General features: G+C 49.0%; 1 protein-coding gene across 1 annotated transcript in view; it reads right to left on the reverse strand.

Moving 5' to 3' along the window:
- Window positions 1-27,977, reverse strand: part of dally (division abnormally delayed protein) — a 64,717-nt gene that overhangs the window by 13,250 nt on the left and 23,490 nt on the right. The window contains exons 3-5 of the mRNA XM_043420626.1: window positions 25,060-25,624; window positions 24,451-24,652; window positions 5,656-5,909 (exon numbers count right to left, since the gene is read on the reverse strand). Of these exons, the coding sequence (XP_043276561.1) occupies window positions 5,656-5,909; window positions 24,451-24,652; window positions 25,060-25,624 (1,021 nt within the window). The remainder of the gene's footprint in view (window positions 1-5,655; window positions 5,910-24,450; window positions 24,653-25,059; window positions 25,625-27,977) is intronic.

A 27,977-nucleotide genomic window follows, 5' to 3' on the forward strand; every position in this document is an offset into this window, starting at 1 on the left:
GAGCAATTCGAGCCTAGCGATTCGATCGGCCAGGTTTCTGGTACAATTTTCCACCACCGAATCGACGATTCTTAGAATTTTCAAGCCTTCTCGCTCCCTCGAGTGCAAGCTCCCATATCACTCGTCATTGTTCCCAAAAATTCTCTTTTCCCGCACAATTTTTATTCGCACGAATTGAACGAGCGCTCGAGGCAAGATTTTTACTTGCGCCCTATAATCGAAAGAAAAATAACCGAAGAAAGCACGAAACGTTTGGTTCGATGTAAACGAATTTGAGCAATCTCGCCAAACGTTTCCGACCACTTTATGCTCGATGCGAAATAACCGAGCGAGGCCTGCTCCGCGCCGCGCGCCGTTTTCGCAAGTGCTATTGAGAACATTTGAGTCTATGCGTTCGTTTTCATTCGGTGGGAGTATATAGACGAAGATAAAATGTCGAGGGCACATTGAATTGGCGGATCGCTGTCTGATCGTAAAGATCGAGGATCGAAGGCGCGATCGGGCGAGACGACAGCCGGGAACGGAGACTCTCCCTTCGAGGAGCAGAGCGAAGCGCGCGCGATTCCGATCAATGACGATCGAGACGGCGCCGTTCGTAATTACATTCTCTCTCCCTCCTGCTCGTCCCTCCCCCTTAATAATATATACACAGAAAAGTTTCGTTCGCGGTTTCCCCGAGCAATTTAATCGGGACTAGAATTCTGCGTTTGTCTGCTCGCGCCGTTTCTTTATTTTTACGAGTGTCCTGAAAGTTATTTCGTTTTCACTTTTCGTCTCTTATTTTTTCCTGAAAGCGCACTTGCAATTCGTCTCGATTTATTCGTCACCCGAGCCCACAACGTTTTCCATTTATTCTCGTCTGTCTATTTTCGTCTCCTCAAACTCTATAACTGCATAAAAAGCTCTATTCCGGGACAATATCTTCGCCTGCTTGTGTTTCGCGACAGTCGTACTGTGCGACGCCTTCTGATATATCGGTGCATATGGGAGGGAATAAATGCTTTACATCGCGCTCCAATTATCTGGGGAACGTGGCCTTAATCGAGCGGATCGCAGACCTCGAGACATCGTCGTATATATAAGTGCTTTTTTCAACGTTCATTTTTTCCTCGAGGTTCGCCAAGCTGTAGACTGATAAACAAAAAGTTTACGAACTTGAGCTGCGTTGAAGAGAACTCCGTAAATATAGATAGTTTGAAAAATTTGTTTGATTCGTTTCTTTTTGAATAGCTCGTCGTTCTTCGTACTCGAAAAGTTTTTTATTCCCTGCGACTCACTGAAACGAGGTGAATCGCAGAGCAGCTTTGAGCACGAAGGAGGCTTCAGGGATCGGTGAAAAGGGGTTCGCAGTCGTCTGATGTACGTGGCGAGAATTGACGGAAGTAGGAAATCGAGTTTGCGGCAATATAGCAGAATTTGATTCCAGGAGGGTGTGCCACACAGGGATGTGTCACCGAGTGCGTTCAGAGCGCGAGGAGCCCCAGGCTAAATTCGATCTCTCTGTCGGCTATTTTTGAGGGGTTTCGGTGCGAGAGGAGACCGGAAGTCACAGTTGGCAGCAGTTTCGCAGGAGCATATCGCGAGGCTCGATGAGTCTCGGTGTTCTTTTGCTTTTGCAGGTTGGAAAAGTTCGGGGGGCATCGGTGCCCGAGGAGCTTTTTCGAGAATCGTTTCTGCCTTGTTCCTTTTATGGGATTTTTGTTTTCGTCTGTTACGATAGATGTGCTGCGCCGGAGCTGAGCCTATTTCGGTGGTCCTGCACGAGGCGAGGGAGCGAGAGTGAGGGAAAGAAGAGCGAGGCCGCGCCTAGTCGTCTGGTCTGAACGAACTCGGGACGTTTTCACTCGCGAAACCAGTAGAAATTGGAAGGAGGCGGCGGGGGGTAGGGCGAGCGAGAGCGAGGAAAAAATCAGGCCGAGTAGTAACTGCCGCTGGACCGATGTCGGTGATTCCGTGCTCTCTCTCGGCTCCGAGACGAAAGTAGCAACGAAGATGGGAAGAAGAGAGAGAGAGGAAGGGGGTTGCAATGGAAAATACCTCGAGGCGGAGAGGAAAAGAGAAGGAACGAGAGCGAGTGAGGACACGGCAAGGGACGTTGGGTAGAAACATCCAGCACCGAGAGCACGAGGGGGGAGCTATAACGTTTGCTATCCGCGAGACCGAAGCTGCAAGGGTCCTCAAAAACGGGCGAGAGTGAGAGAGAGAGAGAGAGAGAGAGAGCGCGCGAGGAGGGAGCGTGTTAAGGGGGAAAGGGGCAGATTGGCCGCGAGGAAAGAGTGGGAGACGCGTTGAGGACGAGTATTGGGGCGGCGGGGAAAAAGAGAGAAGCAGGGTGGGGGCCGCGAGCGGCGCAGTCGGTGGGACGCCTAGCCGCCAATGAGTCTGGCAAGGAGAACGAACGGGCGCCAGCGAGTCGGGCTGTGCATTCTACGTGCAACCCGTCTACTTTTCTCTCTTCTTCTCCCTTGTCTTTTTTCACATCTACTTCCCTCTTAGCTATGTTTGCGATCATCTCGTTGGGATCTCGCCTCCTCCTGCTGGCCTCTCGCTCTTGCACACTTATTCGTTTTGTTATTCTTCCTCTCGAGCCGCACGAGCATCGTCTCGTTTCCTCGCGCCGTGTGTCGTAAGCTACGAAAACGTCGCCTCCTTCCGACCTTTTCGTACCAATACGTTCGCCTGTGCGAGCGCCCTCGCGACGCTCGGAACGAGAGAAACACGCTTTTTAAATTGGCCTCCTCCGCCTGCTACTGCGATATCTTCGGATTACCGACAAACAGAGAAACAAAATTCTCGCAGGAGGGAGAGGGCCGGAGGTGAAAATGAAATTCTGCGCCACGCGATTGTCAGCCTCGCGACTCCGTATTCCCGAGAAATTACCTGGCGGGCTGCAATTCTTTATAAAAGAACCGACGGTTCCGCGGGGACACGCTGCTCCATGGCTGAACGAAGATTAGTTTTTCTCCTCAACGCTTCAGTTGAGATCGAAATTATCCTGTCAAGGTTGAATCATTAATAAATGCGTCCGCGTAGACGCCGTCGACGAAATTTTCGAGTCACGAGTTTCGACCTTGGAAATCGAGGCTCGTGTGGAAAATCGAGTTCGGATCTTCATACTTTTCCCGGGCAATGTTCGAGATCGGGTTTTCGAAAGTGCACGATGCATTTTCTCCTTCTCCGCGCGCGCGCGCGCGCCGCGGTCCGTGAAGCCGATTTATTGAAATGTTATCCAGCCCGAGTGCTGCTCTCTCTCTCTCTCTCTTTCTGCGCGTTGGGGATCATAAACTTTCTTCCGCTGCGACATATTCGAATTTTCAATAGTTTCGGTCTCGTTCACCCGGATTCGCGCAAACGTTTTAAAGTACGGACAGGGATAAACTGACAAACTGTTTCTGCCATTACGGATTGAATATATACATTGAGGTTTATTCGATGTTCATACGAGCACGTATATCCTTATCCTGAAAGGTTTGTGCAGGCGAAACGCTTTCGCCAAACGCCCACGCACGCAGCGTCCCACGTTCTCGCAGAATCTTTGATTCTCCTCCTTCTTCTTCGTTCTCGCGCGGGATGCTGTCGCGAGCGATCTTCATTTTCTCCCGTTCGAGAGGCCTCGTATCTCAGAGTTTCCGTGCATATTTGTAGCTTTTCGCTCTTCCTAGAAGCGTGAGTGTTTGGCCAATTGGGGTTTATTAACTCGAGATATTCGAGGATAAGAATGCGAGAAGCGTTGGCTCGACGCGCGGAGTTCTCGAAAGCGGTCGAGCGTCACGCGGTGGCAGGGACGATTCCCATGGCGAATTTAGCGTCTAATTGCAAGTGGAACGAGCTCGATTATTTGAAGATGAGAAAAGAATGGGGCGGTGGAGAGAGAGAGAGAGAGAGAGAGAGAGAGAGAGAGAGAGAGAGAGAGAGAGAGAGAGAGAGAGAAAGAGTCGTCTTTTCTACTGATGCGGCGAGGAGGATCGTGAGCGAAATATCCGCGTCGAGTCTCTCGTTGGTCCATGGCAAAAATTCCTTTTACTCTCTCTCGGACGGGTTTCGCGTCGCGTACAACACACATATGCGCGCTCTTTTGCCGTGCGACCAAGAGGCAAACAGACGGGAAGAGCCGACGAGGAAGAAAGAGGGAACGAAGCTTGGGGCAGCAGACTTTGCTTTAATACTCCGCGGACCCTCCACCCCCGGGTCCTTGATTTCTTTTTTACACTCTATGACGTAGTTTCCTTCTCTTTCTCTTCCTCTCGCCCTCCTCTCTGCCCCTCTCCTTCTCTTTTCTCTCATTCTTTTTCTCTCGTGATCCAGCTCTTTCCGTTTGCCTCTTGACGTCCTTCTTTTCTTCTCCTTCGTCTTATTCTCCTTTGCACTTACGTGTGCACACACAGACCGATACCTTTGCTCAACGAATTCTCCTGGCCAGCCCTGGCCGTACGGCAAGCCAAAGACCGTTTCTCCCTCGCTCGAGAAATCAGAAGTGAGAGAAAGAATAAAGTGCACCAAGGTGTATGAATTTATTGACGAATTTCACGTGCCCCTTTCCAGAAAATGGCTATCGCGCTATTCCGGAAGAACAACGCCGTGAAAATGCTCCCAAAGGACCGGGAGGAACGGAAGAGGGGAAAATTAGAGAGCGAAAAAGCTTCGAGCCATTTTTTATGGAAGATTAACCACGGGAGATTGAGAGAAAGAAAATGGCGGGGCGGACGGGGGAAGTTATGTAAAAAAATGTGAAAACGAGCCTCACTGGTCGATGCAGCTGCCTGCTCGGCGAGACGCCATCTCAAAACGACGGTTGCCACTTGTGGCAAGCTGCGCGTGCGAGTTTATGAGAAATATTCGAAAGCGATATCTCGATCAGTCGGTCATCGCGGTGTCGCGACTAATTGCTCCGAATTTCGAAAGAATATTGCGACATGAAAGATCGCGGAGGATCACATTTCGGGGATGAGAATTTTTCTTCAAAAGTTTTTGAAAACAACGAGTTTTCAGAGGATTTCTCAGTTTCCTTGTATTCCTGCTCACTTCGCGCCCCTTTCATTCATCGTTCCCTTTTCTACGTCGAATTATTATTCCGTTGTTCTGGACAAACGTTTTCGTTAATTGAGGCTTGCGAGCAAAGTCCCAGCAGCGTCCCACTGCTGGCGCAAGGGTCCCCGGACGATGCCCTCTCTCCCTCTGGGTTGCACTGTATCGAAAACTCTCGTTTATTCCCATGGATGCGTGAACGCGAGACCGAAAGCCCGCCAGAAATGGAAGTTAATTAGAAGCCTTTGGAGCGACGAGGTTTCACCGCCCACGCCGGAAACAGCTAGCCTCCCCTCCCCTTTGCCCGTTAAGCAGACCGGGCTATATTCACCAAAATATATTTTGTTTAAACGTACAAATAAATACCCACAGATTTCATTGCTTCGTTAACTCATTAGTTTATTCAATTGGGCCTAAAAATGAATGGGAATGAAATTATTTCGTTCAACGGTCCGGTTTGGTGACGTTGTTTCGTTTTATCGATTCTCATCGCTCCGACGCACGGTATTTCAACGAGAAAAAAATGGATTTAACAACATTTAAACATTTTTTTTATAATTGAATGAAGCTAAACGGAGATGCAAAAACGAATATGAAAAGTGAATAAATTGAGCTCGTTTCGTTACTCACTCGCCAACTCGTTCGCCATTCCAGCAACGTTTGTCAGGATATTCCTCGCATATAGCGTCGGCTAGTGTCCCATAAAAGGTGCGAGATCTCACGACACTCGCCAAAAAGTTACCGAGCTGCGCGTGCAACTGCGTGGGCAATCCTTTGTGAGATTGACTCGAGGATTGATGAGGAAATACATCCGAGGACGATTCCTCCATGTTTGACGAGGGTGGCGACGATTGCAAAACTGCGCGTCCGCAAACTTTCCGCACCTGTTACAGAGTTGAGAAAAACGTCAAGTTAGTTACGTTCGAATGAATGCATTTGCCATTTGTTTTTTTCACGACATCATCATCCTCGGGGGATCCTATTTTATCGGTGTCTAAATTGGATCGATTTTTACTCCCTAATTAAAGATATTACCACTTTAAATTCATGTCAGAGTTATTCATTCGAAATTGTAAATACATTTTTTCAACTTATCTCATGCCGAATGAAATTACAAGCCATCGATTAATCGGGGACCCATCACTGACCGAACTCGAAATTTCGCATTCGTCCCTGACAAAAATACTATAGTTTTTAATGTAAAAAACCGCATTAGAGAACGCAAAGGGAAAACACAAGGCTATGACGGGAATGGGCCAAGCCAAGAAGAAACGAAATGCCGAAATATGCAAATGTGAGATTTTACGAGTGCTCGTTACCAATTTCATTCAATCTTTGACGTAATATAATCTTTATTACTAGTAAGACAATCGTCTTGAATTTTTTCTCAAACCTTCTTTATTTTTCTTCATATTTAAAGACGTTTGTCCCAATAAACGTCAAAAAATAACCCTTTAAAATTTGATATGCGTGCGAGTCGACTAGTCATTTAAACTCTGTTTAAATTTCAAGACTTCCTTAAGAAAATCGTTTCGTGTACGAACTACCTTAAGTTTGCGAACGGTAAGAAATTGTCTGGCAAAAAGCGCAGTTTCGCAGGCATTGATGAGCAAGATTTTCCCTGCGGAGTTTCTCGCATGAGGCTAGAAAAATCAAGTGAAAAACTTTGAAAAGTACGTACGAGGGTGCGTCGTCGAGCCTAAAATTTGATTAAATTCAAAAATATAATAAATTTCGCGTACAAAAATGGAGGGAAAAATAAAATAAACAAAATGCTTTGGCTTGGAGCGAAACGTGCGTCGGTAAAGTATAACAACCGCAATGGAATGAGAAAGATGCGTGCGTCGACAATTTACTGGCCTCCCTGAAACCTCGGAGGAAAGATGAGAGAACTGCACGTACAAAAGTATAATTTTGTAGTGGAATAGGAGAAGCGGAGAAAGAAGAATGAAGAGCGGGGGGGTGTGCGTTGAGGAACGGAGACGTCGATAAGAAACGTGGGATCTCGCGAATTTAGCAACGCACGAGCGAAATAAATATATCGCTCTGGCGTCGCTAAGTTTATCCTCGAATTTTTCGCAAGTGAGAAAGAGCGAGATAGAAATAGACGTCAATGCGCGCCCCCACGCACACGCAGACGCGCTCGTACCCGGACACACACGGAAACGACCGGTTTTACGATCTCGCGAGATTCCATCCGCGCGGAGACGAATAATAAATCGTCTTCAGCTACTTTTTCCATGCTTTTTTACCCTTTTCGTTTGGATCTCGAATTTTTATAACGCGCTTGCCCGAGAAGAGCAGCGTTACATGTAAATTATTAAATACGAGTTTGCGAATGAACGAATCGCGAGCGGCCCGGTACGAGTATATTTCAAGATTAAGGCCGTTGACTCCTCGCTAATAAGGAGCTGGGAAAAAAATTGCAAAATTCGTCTCAGCGAGCGGGGAGCGAAGTTTGCGCACGGACTCGTGACTAAGCGCCGCCCATTTTCGGCGGATTAGTTCGCGAGACACTCGTCGAGTCGGTTTTCAAGTTTCCATTCGTCCAAATAAAATAAATCTCAATACAGCTCAATTACCGATTTGAATTCGCGAAAGATCGATCGAGCTACGCAGCGCCGGATCGAAAGGGAAAAAGTTATTCGGTGATGCAACGCGATCGGGGAGCGGATTTTCATATAATCCCTCCCTGGAGAGAGAGAGAGACTATCGATTAATTTGGTTTGGTTAGTGTCGTCCGTACAAAAGATGAAGAGAAAAGTGTTCCCGGTCGATTAACGGCAGGGAGGGAAGTGAGCCGGGGCTTGTTCACCGTTCGCGGATTATCGGGACGCGAGTAATCGTGTAGGAGCGCTTGTCAACGTGGGAGCCCGCGAGGCTTCAAATAAAAGAGCAATACGTGAAAAAAGGGAGAGAAAAAAGGAGAAACAAGGAGGAGCACGAGGGAGCGAATGTCCGAGAGGGATAAGGGAAATCCTAAACGTGGCTCGCGCGCCTCGCTTCAACGTATGTGTGCGGGTAACCTGACGCCAGATGGGGAACGACGGACGCATATAGAGCGAGAAAGAGGACGCACGAGAGAGGCGGAAACCCCGCGCGAACGGGAGGCAAGCAAAGAGGAGAGAAATCCCGAGGGAGAAGAGCGGAGAACAAAAGAGAAAGAAAAGGGAGGAAAGATATGCGAGAAGAGAGAAAAAGGTTCCCCGTTGTGGTTCGTCCGGGCGCACCTCTCCCTCGTTCCTTCTCTTCATTCACCGGGAGAACGACGATGCAGTGTTCTCTGCGAATCTCTTCCGTCCTCCCACCGACTTCCTCTCCTCGTCAATTTCTTCCTCACCTTCGGCACATGCATAAATATATAAATATTCCGTGCACAACGCGCGTCGATCGCTCTCCTTTATTCCTCTCTCTCTCTCTCCCCGTCTGCGCGGACCTATCTATAGCAAAGTTTTACTTGCAGAAGGTGAGTCACACCAGCGGGCGCGCAGACAGGCCGATGCGATAGAAATCACACTCGAGTTTGTCGATTGATGAAGAAGCGTATGAGAGCAGCGATAATATAATGGAAAAAGCTAAGCGAGCATGGGGAGGGGAGAAAATTTTGAAAAGTCGTTGAAAATGAGAGGAAAACGCGGAGAGTTGAGTGCGGAGGGTGAGGAAAAAGAGACGCGAGGAATGTACTCGCGCTTCTCAACGGAAATCAATGGCGCGAAGAATTAACGATTTGCAGCTCACCTCACGGTCTCTCTCTCTCTCTCTCTCTCTCTCTCTCTCTCTCTCTGTGTGAGCGCGCGACGAATAATAAACGAAAGAATACGCGTTGGGACGATGAAATTTGCATTTGCAATCGCTTTGTGTCCTACGACTTAAATGCGTGAAAGGAAGAAAATCAAGGAAGAAGGGGAAATAGCGAGGAAGACGGGAGTACGGAATGCTTTGCGAGTGCTCGAGTTGATGAATGGATGAGCGCACTTCTGCCGCCGCGCTCCACCGAAAGTAAGAAAAACAGCTGTTCTCGGAGCCGAACTTTCCGAATATGAAAACCAACTCCTTTAATCGCGCGCGCGCGCGCGTCTTTGATTTTGTAAGGATTTGAGGGAAAAGAGCTCGAGAATCGAGCTCCCTGCTGAATGATCTCAACCCGCTCGTCGAATAATATTTCCTTCGCTCTGTGCGGCGCGTAATTAATATTCACAAACGGCCAACGTTGCGACGGGTTCGCACTGCCATAATGGGACATCTCTTTTCATTGCATTACATTTCGTTTCATTGAACGAAAGTAAAATCGTCGTCTCTCCTTTATCCGGTTGTACAGAGAGGGAGAGAGAGAGAGAGAGATTCTTATAGAAATGCTGGATGAAGGCGATTCAAGGGCTCTAATAGTCGTCGGCTGAGAAGTCGCGCGGTGCGCGCGACTTCCTGGCCATTGAGAACGACTTAGCGAAGAGAGCCCGTGGCTTCTGCGATCCTCGCGCACTTATATTTATCTCGCTCGTTCTTTCTCTCTTTGTTCAACGAGTTCGCAGCTCGGTGACTGTCTCGGGAATAAAGAGCCGCTTCTCTCTCCCTCGATCTTCCGAAGCGCTGAGAGCGAATCAGAATAAGCATTTGAGAAATAAATAAAAATAAAAGAAAAATAAGAGAAAAAAGGAGCTCGAGATCTCGATTACTCACGAGGTCAAAGTTCAACCAATTTGCCGTTGCCTCAGGCAACGAGGAGCGAACGAGAGACGAGCTTTGTTGACGTCAGAGCTCAACAAAGCTAAAAAGATACATCGAAGAGAAAGCACGGAGGAGATAAAGAACGAGACGCGGAGAGGAAAAGTCGTTCACCAATCTTCGATGCGCTCTTCGCGCGCGCGGTGCAGTTTGCAAAACGATCCGGCTGCTGAGCGATGTACGACGTACCGTTACTTTTAACGCTCGTCATCGCTCTCTCTCTCTCTCTCCGTGTCGTACCGAACTCCTCCGGGTGTTTTAACTCATGTCGCAGAGGAAGATAATAAAGACGACAAGGAATATTAATAACCGTTTTTCGCGACGTTTTTCCCCGCCCCCGTCCCCGATCTAGTTCCCAGAGAGAAAAGTACAAAATTGCAAAGCGCATTTTTGTACGCGTACGTCCGAGAGTCCGCGTGCTTGTACGCGCCTCTATGTAAAGATAGTTGGCAGAGGGCTTGCGATGCTGCGAATTCGTGCGCGCGAGGAAAACATACGTAAATGGAAAAATTGCTGCGGGAGGCTGCGAGAGAGAGAGAGAGCTCGGAGCGAGCGTCCGACTCATGGAGATGGAGCGTGGACGAGAAGGGTGGACTCACAAGTGCGCGCGTACGCTAGTGCACGCTCGCGGAGAGAAAAGTTTAACGCGGGGTCGTAGCCGCGCGTATGATGCAAACGGAGCTGTATTTCCCGTGTCGCAAAAGTCGCCGGGGCTCGCGGTGAATTTCGGGAGCCGAAGAGAGCGACGTTGCGGAGCGAGAAATCACCAGCTATTTTTCTCCCCGGTGACGAGACGATAATGAATTAGAGCGACAGTCAATTTGCTGGGCCGTGAGCAGCTCGGGCGCGCCGCAACGGGCGAAGCCTCTCCTTTCGATCGCGCGGAGCGAACACAGCAAACCGCCCACTCGGATCCAACGTCACTGCGATTAATTGCTCGCGATACACGTCGTGAACGCGGTTTTGGGGATACCCTGTATAGGAACGAGCAGAGGATATTCGTGCATGCTCCGTGTCTTTACGAGGACGCTTGCATAGGTGCTGGCTGCGGATGCGGCAAAAGAAGTTTGAGCTCGCGCAGTTATAACGGCGACGAAGCAGCGTTTGAGAGCGCGCGTACGAAGAAGAGGCATGAGAGACGGAGAAGCAGAAATGCTGCGGGAGGAGGAACAGGCTGAAGAAGAAAATGGGAAGATCGTCGAGGCGAGAAAGACCGAGAGAAAAAAGAACAAAGTGAGAGAGCAGAGAATAGGCGAAGAAAGAGAGGCAAGAAGGGGGGGTGCGGAGAGCCGTAGGTTCGCCACCCCGCATGGCGCGCCCATCTCGCATTCCTCGCATCCTTGCCTGGTGTGCGCTCGCTGACGCTTTGACTCGCCGCGCTTCTGATGCTCCATACGATGGAACGAGACGGAGAAAGAGAGAGAGAGAGAGAGAGAGAGAGAGAGAGAAAATCAAAGCTCTCGTTCCCTATCGATTGTCGGAGTATATATTCGCATTGGAATGGCCTCGACTATGGCGAGTCCTCCTGCTGCTGCGAGCTTCTCTTCTTCGACGTCTCATCCTCTTTCGCCTCCTCTTAATCCTCCGGTCTATGGCTCTCGCGCGTGAGCCCGAGGATTCTCTGGACGAAGAGCAGCAGGAAATTTGAGTAATCGATTAGATTCGATGCTCGTGAAAAGCTCGATCGACCGGCAAGCTTTTCTACCGATTATTGCTGAAAATTCGATAACTTCGATAAACTTTTCATCCGAGACTCATTTTCGATAGAAAGAATCATAAAAATTCTTCAATTCCGACCGGAGCGACGAACGAGGATTGTACGATCGATTCGTTCAGCCATCAACTTTTCCGGGCTTCCTCTCATCAAACGACTCTTTCCCTCCTTTCGTATCCACTCCTTTTTGTAGAGAAATAATTGGCCGCGAGGCTACTCGCGAACGAGAGGGAACAAGAGACTCGAAATTCACCGGGTTCCCCGCAGTCCCGTCCAAACTTGAGCTTCATTTTTGCATATTTTTCGCGTCATCTTGTTTCTTGTCGATTCGTCGGGTCCGAACGCTCCTTCCATTCGATGTGATTCGCGTCCACAATTCTTCCGAATGCCTTTGTACACTCTCGGGGAATATCCCGAAAGGGATAAATATCGAATGTTATGCGAGTGTGTAAATAAAAGAAGAGAATTCCGGAAGGGAGAGGCAGCGAGAGAAAGAGACAAGTTTGCTACACCGCAGAATCTTTTATCTCCTCGTTCGGAATTCGTGCGGCATGACGGAATCTCGATAACGAATTTATCTCCGCGGGCGCCCTTTCTCCGCTCTTATTTCCCTACCGGGCGAGCCAGACAGACTTTTTATTTTTTTTTTCGCCATTTCCGGAATATCCTCCCTTCGCGTGACGGAGAAAAACATTTTTTTATTCTGCTTCCAAGTAAATACTTTCGTTGTCGTCTCGTAATGGGGGATGAGCGATGATGGATATATTTATGTATGTGTACAGCCATGAAATATCGAGATGAAAAGAGCGTCGAGCGCGCGGGGGAGCAGGAGTTTTGACGGAGGAACAAAAACGAAGATGTTCGACCCATTTTCAGTATCGATTTTGCACGCCGCCGCGCATCTCCCCGCCGCCTTGTTTGCTCCGAATTTTTTCGCGAGACACATCTCCCAACGTATTTCCATTGATAGAAATGTTTGCTCTTGACAAACAGCGTACAAGCGGCCTTCGAGGGCGCGCAGACTTGATTACAAACCCGACACTTTTGTAGGTTTTTTTCCCCCCGTTGCCGGACGAGAAGCAGTGAGGGAAAATCGATGATTGATTGGAGAAAAACGTGGTGCGTAAAGCCTCCTTTCCGCTCGAAATTTCTCAATGAATTCGTCGACTGCGAATAAGAGTTTTCCGGTGAGCGTCGAAGCGCCCTGCTCGGACCGCGGGATTCGAAGCATCGCGAAAACCGCACCCGAGACCGCCTCCACTGATCGCTACCAATTATCAAAATTAGGAAAGCAATCAAAAAGTTCGAGCTCGAACCAAACTCGATTCCGCTTCGAGTTGCCTCTATTCGTGTGCGCCAAGAAGCTTCCTGGCTCGAGTTCTGTTTGTTGCAATATTTTCACCGCGCCGCAGCTCTCCTGCGAGCGCCGCACATTGAAATTCTCTCTTTGAACTTCAATTCCATCAAACTGGCGCGAACGCATGCAAAGAGCAGAGCTCTGACGAAAATGTAGGTCACTCTGCCAGCCGCGGTGGAACGATGCTTTATCGAATGAAGCAGTTACGATTCCCGTGAAGCTTTTGTTGCTAATACAGAAATCTCACGAAAACGCAATTACATTTCCGCCCTCTCCGGACGTCGGACGCACAAGCGAAGCGAAAATCAATCCATCAATCGGTGACTTTTGTCCCCGCCAGGAAACGAAAGAAAGTCGCGAAAGTTCATCGACAACAGGAGAAAAAAAAAACTAAATTTTCTTGCCGAATGATCATCATTTCCAGATTCCAGCTCGAGCTCTCGTGTCTCGCTGTCTCTAAAATAGGAAACAGCAAAGTGCGCAATGGCTGATGAAGTTTGTGGCTGTTTCCGAAAGAAAGTTTCACGTGTGTGTTGAAATTTGTAAAAATTAACGCGTCAAAGAGGCCTCCATGGTGTTATTATTTTTTTCTCAATTTCCTTGGTGCATCGAATGGGAATTTGTTCGAATCGAAACGGCCGGTTCGGCCCCACCGATCATCCCGCCCCGGCGGATTCTTAAATCGCTTTGAATACGCTGAAAAAATATCGCCGTAAGAGAAACGCGCAGTCGAGTGCGCCCTGGCGCGCTCGTCCAAGGTCGATTCTCATCCGCGTATGAGTTCGAGACTTTTCGTCTTTCCCTGCCCGAGGTCTGTTAATGTCATTAATTCCTTTTCATCTCTGACGCAGCGAGCGGCGCGTACGCTTGTATATGCGTATGTGCAACATCGAGATCCGGTGGATCGGGGGGGAGAAAAAATTGGCGGACGGAGCGAGAGGCGAGAGAGTGGGACGGAAGAAGAGTATGAGAAATGAGAGAAGAGCGAGGATCGGCAGCGGCAGTAGGCTGGACCTGGTGCGTGCGGGTTCGTTCAGGTATAACAGGTTAGAAGAGAGCCCCCTTGACAGAAAGCCACTCGCGTTCTTTCTCTTCGATTTATTATTTTTCCATAAGTCTGACTCACTTCTCCGTTTCGTTTCCCTTTCGCATATGTACAAGGTGCGTCCGAAGCTCGCAGGTACTTAAATTCATTCAGTCGTTTTAGGAGTAGACTCGCGAGGGCGAGCAGCTTCTGATAAATGTGGCCGCGCGATTATTTTCGGTTCTCGAGATCATTTTCTCGGGCTCTTCGATGTCGTAGGCCAGGACTCGAAAATGTTTCGTTGCTTCGTTCTATCCTGGATTTTCGAAGCTCCGAACATTCGTTTCGTGCGCACAGAACGAAATTTTGTCGTTTTTTTCGAGACCCCCGGTATAGAAACGGTGCGAGACGAGGGTTTTCAAGTTTTGCCGCCCTCGCGTGCCGACGAGGGACGCGACCATTAGGATCTGGGGGCACAACTCATCGCAGCACGACTCTTCCTTTCTCTCTCGCTATCTCTCGCCGCGATGCGCAAACTCTTCTGTCTTTCTTCGAATACATGGACGGCGGACCGCCCCCGAAGTTTCGTGAATTCCTGACTCCGATCGTCATCGGAATCTCGCTTCGCTCGCTCTTTTGGCGTGTCTTCTTTCTCTCGGAGTCTCTCGCTTCTCGCGGTGTAGCCTGCGCCACGGGTTTTGTCTCGTTTTGTGCGAAAGTGATGGCTCCCGGGCGCCGACTTGTGGCTGCCGAAAGGAGCGTGCGACAGCGCCGCGAGCCGACCGAGATCGTCGGAGATTAGATTGCGGAGCTTAATGTTTTAATTGGTTGGATATTTTTCGTCGGTGCCGAAAGGCGTCTTGTAATGAAATTCATGAAAAGTGTGCGAGCGCGGTGTGCGCGGCGGGGCAAAGGACTCCCGGTAATTCGGTTATCCGCGTAGAGAGGGCGGAACGGAAGTCGGGAGGTTCAAGGTCATTCGCGAGGAGTTTGTAAGAGGGTCAAAGCGCTCTCGTCGAAAGCGCGGCATCCAAGTGCGACTTTCATTACGCGGTATCTCAAAAGCGCGACATCGCGCCGGAGGCTGATAATTCGAACGTGAAATTTCGGATGGTCCAACGAGCTCGGAACCCATTTTTTCTTTCACCGGGCCAGAGGCACACGCAGCGACGTTTCGATTTCAAAGAGCTCTCGCGCAATCAGTGCGATATTCGTTCAGCGCCCGCGAGACTTTTTCCTCGTACGAGGAACCGCGGGGCTCGCGAACGTTTTCTTTATCGCTCACCGCGCAATAGAGCCCCCGCGTTGAGCGCACAAGGTAGGCGAGCGACGAGCGTGTGCGACGAAACGAAGTCGGCAACGCAGCCGTGCCGCGCGGGATGAGCCAGAGGAAACGGCGCGCACCGAAATACCGCGGGAGAGAGAAAGAGAGTCTCGAGAGCGCCACGACTGCTCCGAGTGAAAACGCACACTAGCGCGCTCCGGGTCATTGATTCTACCCCGGCAACGTGCCAATCTTTCGGCTGCTTCTCCAGCTTTCCTGCTCCGCTTCACCGCAGCGACGATTAAGATACAAGCCTGTTCGGCGCGCAGCTCCTCCTTGTATCTCATTTATCATCGTTTTTTTTTTCACATTTCCTCCGATTCGAGCAATTAGTTTACTCATATCACTTCCCCGGAGATAAATATTTTGGGCGAGCGGGAGAGTTTTTTATCCGGGAATTCGATTCCTCGATTCAATCAGGCTCGAATTACGAGCACAAAAACGGTTTATTTCCGATCGTAAACGAGGTCGAATTAGAGGAATGTTTGCCCTCGCGAATGCGCCCCGTTACGTTCGAGTGGAACGAAAAAGCTCGAAAGCTCCTCGAAAGCCTGAGAAAATGAGTCGAGTGTACAGCAAGAAAATAGACGGCGGGTATGAGCCGGGGCGTTGACGTGCAATTGAAAAATGAGAAAACTGACCTTGACTAAAGATCCGTTTAGCGGATCTGCTGAAGGAACGAGAGCGAGAAGGATGAGACAGCGATAAAGAAGAGGGAAGAGTTATCTCTGCAGTGTCTCTCGGGCAGTGTATATGCGGCAAAGTTCTCGAGAGAGCGAACGCAGGCGAAGCTAGTATAGTGCTCGCTTTCGGAGCGACGCTAGAACAACAGAGCAGAGGGAGGTTTGGCGAATGCAGCCTTAGAAGCAGTCGTTCCCTGCGCGTCGTAGATGTCGGATGATTATATCGACCGGCGAGCGTGGGTGGAGGCTGGAGCGAAGCCAGCGAGGACCGGCTGAGCTCGGAAGAGGTATCGCGACGTGTACACCGAGGACGAGGGATCTCTCCGCGGCGGCATATTTACGCTCGAATCTTCGCGTCGTCCGACGTAGCTCGGGCCATCGAAAGATCGCGGCATTGACACTGCGGGCTTTCGCACTCGCGGTAGAAATTTCCACTCTGAAGTAAATATTTAGAGAAATTTATATCCCGGGTTCACCGCGTTTTTTTGTTTCATCGTCCCAACGCGTTTCGACTGCTGCGGCAGAGGAAAATGAGCTCGGAGAATGGAAAATGCTCTGTGAAAATGGAAAAATAACAAAGGAGTCCTCCTCGTTCCTCATTCTCTTTGCGCTCGACGTTGAAACACTTTTTTCTACTTCTCCGTCGTACTTTCTCACTGCAGTTAAGGCTTTTCCGTGGCAGGAATCACAAGATGTTTCTATATCTTCTTTAAAACTCGGGGCTCACACGCACGTTTCTACGAAGCTCGACAAAAATCTACTCACATACACACGCACGCTGCAGGAGACTGCAATTTTTTGCTGCTCCTTTTCCCTCCTCCAATCTTTTCGCTACTGCAGCACTTTCTCCCCCCTCGTCCTCCCGCGGCTCTGTTCCCTTTATCGGGCATTCTTGCACCCTTCTCCGAGCGATCTGTATTCTCGGTTTTATTCCACGCTGAGGAAGGGTCGGAAGGACCCGGGCAAGACAAAAGTGAGAGAACGCCGAGAGTACTACACACGTAGGACTCCTCGCTAAATTCAATTTGACGCCTCGGCGTGCCCAAAGAGCGAGCGCCGCTCGGCCCCATCGTCGCCGTCTGAAACTGCAACTCGATATATACGAGGCGCGCGCGGGCGCGATCGAAGATTGAACTCGATCTCTCAATCTCCCGACTAGGAACTTTGCTGAGAGCTACGCGAGTCGTGTTGCGAGGTTGTAACGTCGGAAAACAACTGAGAATCGAGCCCTCGAGGAAACGATTACGCGAGGCACTCGAGACGGATCGAAATCCTTGAGTTATTCCGTGAAAACAGAGGTAAATTCAACGAATCGTCGAGCACGCGGAGACGGAAGACGAATCCAACGGCGATCGTTTCTCCCAGTCCGAGGGCGCACGAGAAAAAGGACCCTGAGACGATGAGGCCGCGGCATAATGGAAGCGTGAAATAATGCAAGCGCGTGAATGGAAAAATATGGCAGCACCGCGACGAGGCTGGGAACGCGAGCCCCGAGTCATTAGGTCGATTGTCAAGCGTTTCGGGAAGGGCCGCATGCCTTCGGCTCTTCACTCATGCCAATAGCCGTATTTATTATTGTTCATCCGGCTAAAAGGAGAAAAAATGGAGGGAGAGAAAGAGCGAGACGGGGGAAAGGGGTGCGAGTGTTGGAACGAAGAGAATGGAGTGGCGACGAATGGAAAGCATTGTGCGGTTGCAACAAGAGACTCGGTGCATTCCTCGCGTTTTTCTATCGCTTTGCACTGAATGAAATAGAAAATATGACCTCAAAATAGAGGAACGAAAAGCGGTGGAGCGGACGATGAAAATATAGAAAAAAGAAAAAGAAAAATTACGGGCCGAAAATCATAACGCATCGCGACGAGAGCCAGAATCGATTTCAAAGATATTTCCCAAGGACTTTTTCAACTGCCATATTTTCCTTCGCCTCGCTCAGCGCATAATTAATGGAATCGTGAAAAGCGAAAAGAATACTTTCATCATTACAAGGAAAAGTGGGCTCCATAAAATGTACACAAAAAGCTGAGCTCGGCTGCGTTGTAACGAGGGTTTAGAATTATTGGCGAAAGGGAACCGCGTGGAAGGAAATAATGGAAGCTCTTCGTTTACAACGTTACGGAGCAGCCTCGAGAGAATATTCCCGAGTGTACTTAACCCGACTCTCGCACCCCTCCTTCATCTCCTTCCCCGTCGTTTTTCAGTTCTTCTTTGTAATTCGATTTTTCTTTTCCCTTTTGTTTTTCTCGTGACTCTTTTACGTTTTCTTCCAACTCCATATAGTCACTTGATACAAACGAGAGCAGGATCCTCGAAAAGTGAAATGCTGGCGAGTTAATTACGCTGAAATATTTACATTTTGCTTACGCTCGCACCGATTTTATCTTTTTTTCATCTTCTTCTTATATTCTTTGCAACTAGAGAAGAAAAGTGCGAGCTCCCGGTGCGCTGGGGCACTTTGAAATATGCGGATGCACAAAACCTCGGAGCCCCAGTTAACTCTCCACGAAATCGTGTGTGTTCTAGCGAAATGCAATTATATTTATTCGTATACGATTAATCATCGCGAAGTGTACAAAGGAAAAGGAAAAGAGGCGTTTTCTTCAATTCTGTCCTCGATTCTCGAATCGTCGACTCGACTAACCAGGTCGAATCGGAGGTAAAAAACCGTCTGAACCCTCTCGCAGGTCTGCTTCTAATGTATAATTGCGATATTCGATATACTTCGCTATGCTCGGTGAACGAATGATAAACTCTGAATCATCGAAGGGGTTGACCCAGAAATTCTCGGAGTCTTCGTCACTCCGAGTGTTTCTATGCATGCAGCCAAAAATTTGGGGGAGATTAGCTCGTGCGCTCATTTGAATTTCTCTGATTACGTATGTGCAAGCTGAAAGCTGGAAACGCGAAGGAGAGACGAGGCCAGGGCTGGTCCCGAGAGAGAAAAGGGAGTAGGATAAAAGGAGGGTTCAAAGTTCACCGAGAAAAGAGCGCAGCTCGCCAAAAAGCTGGGGAACAAAAGGGGCGCTGCGGTAGAAACATCGAATAATCTCGGAGACAAAGAGCAAAAGGGAACGTCGAGAGAAGCGGGGAGACGGAAATTCAGAGATTTCCGGGAACTGTACAACGCTACGAGACTTGACTCTGGAACTTCCGGTCTGGCCTTTCGAAAGCTTGCCTCGCGGTCTGTATTATTATACGTTAGGGAATGAAGGACGAACATTCAAGGAATAGAAAGCACGAAGAAGGGGCGAGCGAGCGAGCGGGAGGAGAAAAATATCGCTGAAAATTTGGCGGATTCAGTTGGCTCGAGAAACGAGGTCTGAAATCTCAGTGCGGGAATAGCATCGTCGCGGCGGAGGGAGTCAAACGGGGCTAGGAGCAGCGAGGACGGAAACGCGGATGCGACTTGAGCAGGCGGAATAAAAAGGAGTTTAACATTTAAAATGAAATTGCTGCGAGGAAGAAGTTATTTGGAAAGGAGAAAAAGCCTTAGTGAGATATCCGGAGGCGACAGCGTTTGTAAAACAGATTTCGTAAGACATGCTTTTCGCGCGGACAACTCGCGCGTGTAAAGTCACTAAGGATTGTATTCACAAAAATACGACACTCGAGGTTCGTGCAACCACGCACGTAATGAAAAATCTCCAGGAAAATTAAATCTCTCGATTGTTCGCACAAAAGAAACGCAGATTCACGTTAATTCTCGAAATATTTCATCTTACGCGGGAGTCCCACGTGCGTATAAGCAAAGTTATTCGGCGGAGATGCGCGCATCCGGGCCGATTTCACACAGTAGGGCAACGAGAAAGAGAGCGAGAGGGAGCACCGTCGAAAAAAAACGAGAGAGAAGAATCGAGAGAACATGGGAACAGGACGATAGGAATTCGGACGTTGGAAGAGAGAGAGAGAGAGAGAAAGGGAGAGGAATTTATGCGAACTTCGCGAGGCTAACGAGGGCGGGCATTCGCGGCCCGAAGTCCAAAGAGCCGAAGAAATCGGCTCTCCCACAGAGAAAAAGAGAGAGAGAATGAGAGAGGTGAGGCTGGACCAGCATGAAAATGTACAAGAGTGCAGACCGGCGGGAGGGTCCGGGGGGGCACAGGGGGCACAGCCGAGTGTGAGAGAATGAAAGAGAGCCGAGGGGCGCGAACGAGTGTGGGTTTATACATATTGTACGTACAATGTGTCCGAAAAGTTGAACTTGTTTTTCGTGTGTTGCGGTCTCGATGTGAAACAGCTTTTCTCCGTTGCACGCGGTGCGAAGAGTCGCAGGTCAGTCGCGTCGCCTCGCTCCTGCTCGTTGCTCGTTTCTAATTCCCGTTTCACCTCGCGATCGTTGCTCCAGCCTCTTCATTGGATCGAAGTATCGCGGATAAAAGATTCGTTTCAAGATTGTTTGCTGCCGCGAAGCGAGCAGGTCCGCGTGTGTCAAGGAGCCTTTTATTCGCATTTGAGGAACACCCTGGGCGTCCATGCGAAAAATTTTGGCGTACGAGAGAGCGCGCAGCTCCTCTCCTGCGTGCCATGGGAGGTAAAAAGGACGAGGGATTGAAAAAAAAGATAAATTAAAGGAAAGAAGAGAATGAGGAAGAAGAGAAAGAGAATGAAGGGCAGGGACGAGGGGAGGGGGAAGAGGCCCCCGAAAAGGCGCCGCGTGCGAGAACGGAAGGTATATACCAGTGAAAAAGACAGCGAGAGAGAGAGGAGCCAGAGAACTGCGCGGTCCGATCCCGGTGCCAGGTTAACCCAGGAGTTGAGCCGAGCAGGAGCAGGAGCAGTGAGGCTGCAAAGAATAATAATGAGAGGGACACGCGGTGAGGGTAGAAATACCAAGAGCGAGTGAGAGGTGTCTGGTTTGGGAATATCTGTACTACAGTATCGTCCATTACATGCTAAAAGAAATTCTGCCACACCAAATCTTATACAAGGTGTCCGGACACTCGTGCTCAATTTTTCTCCCTTCAATAAAGCGACATTCCACAGGTTTTTCAAGCCTCAACGGGTGACCAAAAATTCGACGAGTCGCAATCGCGGGTCGCGGATCCAGCGGAGGAAAGTCGACTGAAAATCTTATTTCTCTTCGCGGATACTCCACGATCGATTGCTCCACGATTTTGACGAATTTCATTCGAGGGACACGTTGTACGATGAGAAAAAACGGAGTTGCCGACAAAAGGGCGTAATCCAAGGGCCCCGGGCTCGAGTTGACACGAGGCGAGCCCTTTCGTCCACGAAATCTCGAGCCCGAGAGCATACGTGTCGAAGTAAAGGAGGAAAGAACAAGCGGCGTGCGACCAAGAGCTACGAGGACCAAAAGATTTCACCTTCCCCCCACCCACCTTCTTGGCTCCCTTCCTCCTGGAGAACTGCTGCGAATAATAATGAGAATCGAGCAACTCTCGAGCGAGGAATGAGGATGGAGAATGAGAAGAATGAAGGATGAGGACAAACTCGAACCCTTTTTCCTTCGACTCCCTTCCCTTCCCCCCCCCCCCCCCCCCCCCTCTTTCCCTTTCAACGTCCTCGAGCAATTCGCACAAGAAAGTACGGCGAGAGTGAGCCAAATAATGGCAACACGAACGAGACTCGAGCTCGCGTCGCACGTGATTTTGTATATTTTTCTCCTTCCGCCGAGCAGCAGCGCTCGCCGCATTTCTTCACTTATTTCGACTAATTTATTTCTTCCACTCGCGCGCACTCAAGCTTCAATATTTTTATTTCCAGATATACGAGTCATTCGAAAAACTGATAAAGGCGACGAGGAACTAGTCACACCTTTAGAAAAAAAAAAGCAAAAACGTCTCGGCTTAAAATTCTCTCTCACACGCGAGATGAAAGATGAAACTGATGTAACATCGCATAATGTCGAATATCCATGGATTTAGATTGCGGTCCACAGCGGATGAAGTTTGTCCGGTCTCCTAACGATCCTGCGAGCAAGAGGCGCATGGGCGGCACGCAGACACACGGACACACACTCGGGAATCCCCCGAGGCGAACTTGTTCGCGCATCGCAAGAGGCCAAAGGCCACACGGAATGCAGACACGTAACGTACGCAGAATGCTCGGGAGGATACGAGAGAGCGAGAAGGGAAGAGAAAGGGCGGGGGCAGGGAGGGGCAAGAAGGAAAGAAGCGGAGAGGGCAGGAAGGTCCTCTTTGCATCTCTCTTCTCGACTTTTACATTTTTACCAAGAGCGTGCGGTGTGCCCGTTCTCTCGTTCAAAGTTCCATTGAATCTACCACGGTGGCGGCGGCGAAACGGGGCGCCCTTTGTTTCGTTCGCACGCGAGTAGTGAAAGTGTAAGAAAACACACGAAAGATGCCGCGTCGCGAGTGTGCCGCCGCGGCGCGGTGGACGACGGTCGAATTATTATTTAGTAACGAACTCCGGATCGTGGGAGCCGATGGACCCCCCCGCGGCGAAAGGAAACGCCGCAACCGCCACGAGCAGGACTCGAAATGCGAGGAGCGCGCAAACGGAGAGAAAGAGGGGGGGGGGGGGAGCAGCCTGAAACGAGCGCGGTTGTCTCGTAAGCTCGTCGAGGATCTCGCGCGTCAACGGGGCGAAACACCCAGGGTGATTCTTCCCGAGTCATTCATCGCTCGTTCACTCTCCTCTCCCCCACACGAGAGCCTGCCTCTTTCGTCATTTCTGCGGTATTTCTTTCAACTACCTTTCCCACTGCTCTCGCTTCGGGGGGTGAGACCTCGTGAATCACCGTTTCGAGGAAAAAAACGGTCCATAATCGATCGGAGCCGGGCGCACAGTCGGTGACGACGATATTTGTAGACAGGATTTTTGGGGGCTTCGATATTCCGATGACCTTCGTCGAAAAATTCGTTTTTTCTTCGCACTACGTTTCACATTATTTTTATTGAAAACGGAATAATTGAAATTGGCGCGGAGAATCATGAATTCTAACGACCGCGAGAGAATATTAATGGATATAATAAAGAATTTTGAAACACACGCGAGGATTAAAATAATGCGATGATTTTGCATAAAATTCGCGGCAAACTCATCGCCAAAAGCGAGGAATTCCAAGCTCACTATTTATCTTAATTCTCGATCTTCTTCGTATATATATGTGCGGCTTTGAAGAAACTTCGAAAAAATCAATTGCCACATGGACTATGAAAAATAAAAATATACTAACCGCCTTTTATACTAACAAGATTGTGCTTTTTCGTCAGCGATTTTGCCCTCGCGGACCGACTCGTCCGCGGGGCCCCGTGAAATGCCATCGCGTTTCGGAGTTTGCCGCGAGCCTCGAACCCCGCGCCCGCGGAAAGAGAAACAGAGAGAAGCCACCACATAGTTTTGCTCCGGGAACAGGTTTCGGGGGACACCGAATCGTGGAAGAGGCGCCGCTCAAACGGAGGAGAAGGAGGAAGAGGCATTTCCAAAATAGTATTAAAAAAAGAGAGAAAAAAAAAACGAAAGAAACGGCAACGGGCATAAGAATAATGAAAAAAAAGGTCGAGAAAAAAGCTCAAATCCGAGGCAGCAAAATACTAATACGAACATTCGATTCCATTCGATTTTCAGTGTCCCAAAAAGACCCTTAATCTATACGTATATACGGATTCTTGCTCGATCGATCTTTCGTGCAGATTTTGGCGAACTTTTATGCTCCTTCTACCTTTTTCGACCCCCCCCCCCCCCCCCGTCTCCCTTCTCGCGTGTCTGTGTGCGTGTGTGTGTGTGAAATTCGTTTCTCTCTCTTTCTCTTGTCGGTACGGTGTCGCCCCGGGTCCTCTCGCGCGCCTTCGCACGCCGAACGAACCGTGTGAAACTTTTAATTAAGAGGCCCACGCGCGCCCCCGGCTTCGGGAGATGCGTTTCTCTCTTCCTTTCCCTCGCCCTCTCAGACACGAACATTCACAGACTCTTGATCCTTGTTCCCCGGTGTATAATATCGAACCTCGCGAAACTGGACTCGGAGAAAGAGATTCTTGGAAGGGGAGCATCGAGCGTGCACTCGGGGAGCCGAGTCGTCGAACGCGAGCACCGAAACCTCGAGAGCCGCAATTCATCATCGGCGAGGAAAGTGGGAAACTGAAAAGTCGCGTCAACATTATTTTCCTCAATTTGTTACGGATGGATTGATAATTTTGCCGTTTGCTGTTCGCGACGGTTGTAATTGAGGCGGATTAAAAGTACCGCTGAGACGCGTGTCTATCGCATGCGCACACGAGAATGCGGTGAAAATAATGCTCGGCGCGTGCGAGTGACGCGTTGACGAACTTCACTCGCCACCTCGTTGAGTATTTTAGAAACGCGGATTTCTAGATTGCGAAAAAAAACTTTTCGTGTCTGATCGCTTTATTGGTGTTTTGAAAGGAAGCATTTCGGCGAGCGACGTTTTGCAGGGGAGATTAAGACCCTGCGGGGAATTTGATTATCGGAAAGTTCTCGTGCGCGTTCCGAGGTCGAGGCTTTCCCGGGGATGCTGACCGACGATGGCGGCAATACAAGCAGCCTCGTGAATTATTGGGAAGCGAGTAAAAGTCGTTGAGATGATAAAAGATTAAAAGTAAAAAGCTTTTTCACAATATTTCAAATAAATCGATAATCCAGCAGCAAAAATCCACTTACTTTTTCCTCGAGGGCCGGACCGTTTTCCATGGCGTGCATAATGGCATCGGAGATGCGGGTCTCGAGCTGCCTGACCGCCCGCTCGGCGTTCAGCCCGAGTGGGTCCGTTCTACCGTCCACAGCGACGACGAGCCGTTCGACCGTTTCGACGTAGCCGGACCACGCGAGATCCAATTCCGAAGCGGGTTCCGTTAAGCACCCTCTGCCGTTTGGGGGTTCGCATAACAAACGAAGAGCACGTGAATTATCGACTACACTCGTGGGGGGGGGTGAGCAGGATCGTTGTTCGTATCGGTTGATTCTTTAATGAGGCAAGAAGGGAAGGGGAAATTCGGTGGAGCGAAATTCCGTTTCTCAAAATTTTTGCGGGGCCTCCCAACCCAGCGTTTCGTCCACGCACCAAAATGTTTGAGCCCCTCGACAAAGGTTGCTCCCAAAAATGTTGCTGCGCGAACGAAAAAACTTGTTGGATTCACGAAAGCACGAAAAAATGTTGACACCACGAATAAGATTCGGTCGATGAGTAAACGCAAATAGAAAGAAAAAAAAATAGTTTGAAAAAAAACGTGTTCGAAGTGGGAGCGGTGGACTAAAAATAGGATAACGAACCTCATGACATTGGTGCAGAGACCGCCGCAAGGTCTGACGGAAGATCCGATGCCGGCGCACTTGGGACAGTAGGTCATTCGTAAGAGAGCTTCGTAACAAGCGGCCTGCTGGGGACTCGTGCCGTAAAAGAGTACACTGTCGGTGCGATCGAGGACCCTTCGGCCGAGGGTAAGTGCCTGGACGAGTACCCTCGTCGCTTCGAGGCTCGTTCCTACGCTGCGCGATATTTGTTTCGGTATGTCACCGAAAGGCTGAATCTCTTCGATTGTTTCGTACAGGCAGCTCTTGAATTTCTCGGTGAAGTCATGCTGACGAGGATTTATCGCGTGATGATACGCGATCGGGAATAGACGCGTGAAAAACTCGTTGAAACGTTCCTGGAGCATTTCACGAGTCAGCGGCTGCTGCAACGTGTCCGGGGTGTTGGCCGGCGACACGTAATCCACCATTGCCTGATAAAGAGCCTTTATCGAGGGTCTGCTCAGTACCGCCATCGAACGATACACCTGCTCGAACAAATTCAACGTTTTGTTCTCCGATTGCCGCGCCAGCCCCGTCACTGTGTCTGAGAACAATCAATTCCACCACAAATTCACATTACTCATTTTTCCTTTGACACACACACACACACCCACACACACACACACACACACACACACACACACACACACACACACACACTTTTCATCCACGTTATTATTCTTTATTCCTAGTCCCGTTAGAAGCGAGGAGGTCGCGAAAATTCAATGAAATTCGCTTCTCTACCCCTTGAAACGTCGTCGTTCGAGCAAAATTAACTTCAAACAAAAGTTTGCACCGGGTTCATTCCTTATTTTTTATCATCTTCGTCGAGTTTAATGTCTCAATGGAGACTTTCTTCGTTGACAATCAGACAAAAATAGACTTTTACGTTTTCTTATGGAACAAAAGGAAGCAGGGACGTGAAAATGGACCCTGATTCATCAATGAATTTGACACAGCAAAGTTATTCGTATCAGCATCGATGGTAATCGAGTCATTCTCTGATCCGTCTTTAGCACAATATTTAACGAGGTTCATTGAAATCTGTGGAAAATCGAGTATCCTGGAGGCTAAAATTTGATAATGTCTTTCCAAGAATAGTTTCGTTCGTGAAAAAAATCATCGGGTTTGACTAAACAAAGTTATCGATGGAACGAAGCGAATTCGAGCAAGAGAGCAGAGTCGCTCGGAACGGAGATTGCGATTAATCGGGAAATTGGATTCGTTCGTAGCTGGGAGATTGGCGATATTTTTATCGCCGAAGCACCTGATTCGATCGCCGACGCGCGAGACCCGGGGATCATTGTAATCGAGATTGCAAAGCTCAATATTCAGCGGTGCGTCCGCAGGTGCGTTGTTTTTCGTTTGTTACTCATCGGCATTTGGTATCGAAACGTTCAAAGTACTTGAACAATGAATAAATTTATTTTCTAACAAAAATCACAGATCGAACAATAAAATGAATTCGGGCAATTAATCTCCGGAGTTTTCGCAGGGCGTTCTTTGTCTTGAGACTACATCGTGGCAGGTTTAACAATAATAATCGAGCTTGAATCGAACGTAGAGTTTTTCAATGGCTTTTGTATAGATCTGCTTTGGATTCTGACAGAGGACTGTGCGGAGATGAGGAGCGAGTGAGCACAATTGGTGCACTGCGGTGCGTAATTCGATAGTCCGGTAATTCGTCGAGGGAGGTTCTCCATCGTCGTTGCTTTCATAATCCCTCATGCTTTCTCTCCAATTCCCATTCCCTTGCTCTCTCATCTCTTGTTCCCGAACAACCGAACAATCAATTTCTCTCTCCCGAGCCCGTATAGCTCGTGAGCAGTGGTTTTGTATGCCCCCTCGGGCGGGGTGCTTCATTCGCTGCTTCTTCATTGGTAGGTGTGAGTATCAATGTGTGTTTGTGGATTATCGACACGCCGGAGCGGAGGACTCAAATCTCGATATATTTGCATCGCCGGTACACGTCACCGGATGAAAAAAGGGCCGTCGGAGTATCGCGTTTCGTGGGCAGAGGCTTCGTCGAGTCCGGCGCGCTCTTTTTCCTTTCGCGCGGTCGAGCTTCGCGCGACTCGAGATGGAGTAATTAAAGTAGTTCGGTCGTTCGATAAAGTACGGTGAAGCTCCACTTTTTTTGCGGTAAATTATGATTTAAGGTCCCCTGATAACGATGAGCACAGTTCCGGGGCCTCTTACGGGCCGAAATTTCGAATTACTTCGTTTACAATTTTGAGTTATTGACCCCGCAGCCTGTGAGAGAACGCACAATATTAATTGTGAAAAATTGTACGGTGCCGGAGCTCCGGAAAAGTTTATATCGTGGAAAAACATTTATCACAGATTCCGTTCCTTTAAAAAAAAAACATTACCTTACGGGGGCTTTTGAGAAAGAAAACATGAAAAAACTTTAGTTTCCGAGGTGTCGAAAGCACGTGCGTCAGTCATTGCGTTGGAACTGCTGGTAACAGCTGATTGAACTTCGGGCGAATTCGGGAATCGCGGGAATTTCATCAAATTCATTTTTCAGACTGACCTTTATCTCGGTGGCATTGCACCGAAATAAACTTTCTTTCGCTCAATAAAAATGTTGTTACGTGTTGAAGTATAAATTTCATGTTTTATGATTTGTGGTAAAAATATTCTCAACGTAAGTGCGTCGTTTCTGTGTGCGCATGGAAAAACAACGTTCAAAGCCCAGCACGCGAGTTTCATTCTCTAATGAAAGCAACTTAATTCAATCGTTTTTCGATCCCATGCGCGAAACACGGTGCACTCGCTTGTACACGCGTCACAAAACTCCGACGCCCTTTCGCCACCGTTTAAACCGGCTCGATGACTCGCGCAGGTGACTCATTATTAGATTAGTAGGACTTCAGCCTCAGGAATAACAATGA

Source organism: Venturia canescens, chromosome 5, assembly GCF_019457755.1.
Source record: "Venturia canescens isolate UGA chromosome 5, ASM1945775v1, whole genome shotgun sequence".
Lineage (NCBI taxonomy): Eukaryota > Metazoa > Arthropoda > Insecta > Hymenoptera > Ichneumonidae > Venturia > Venturia canescens.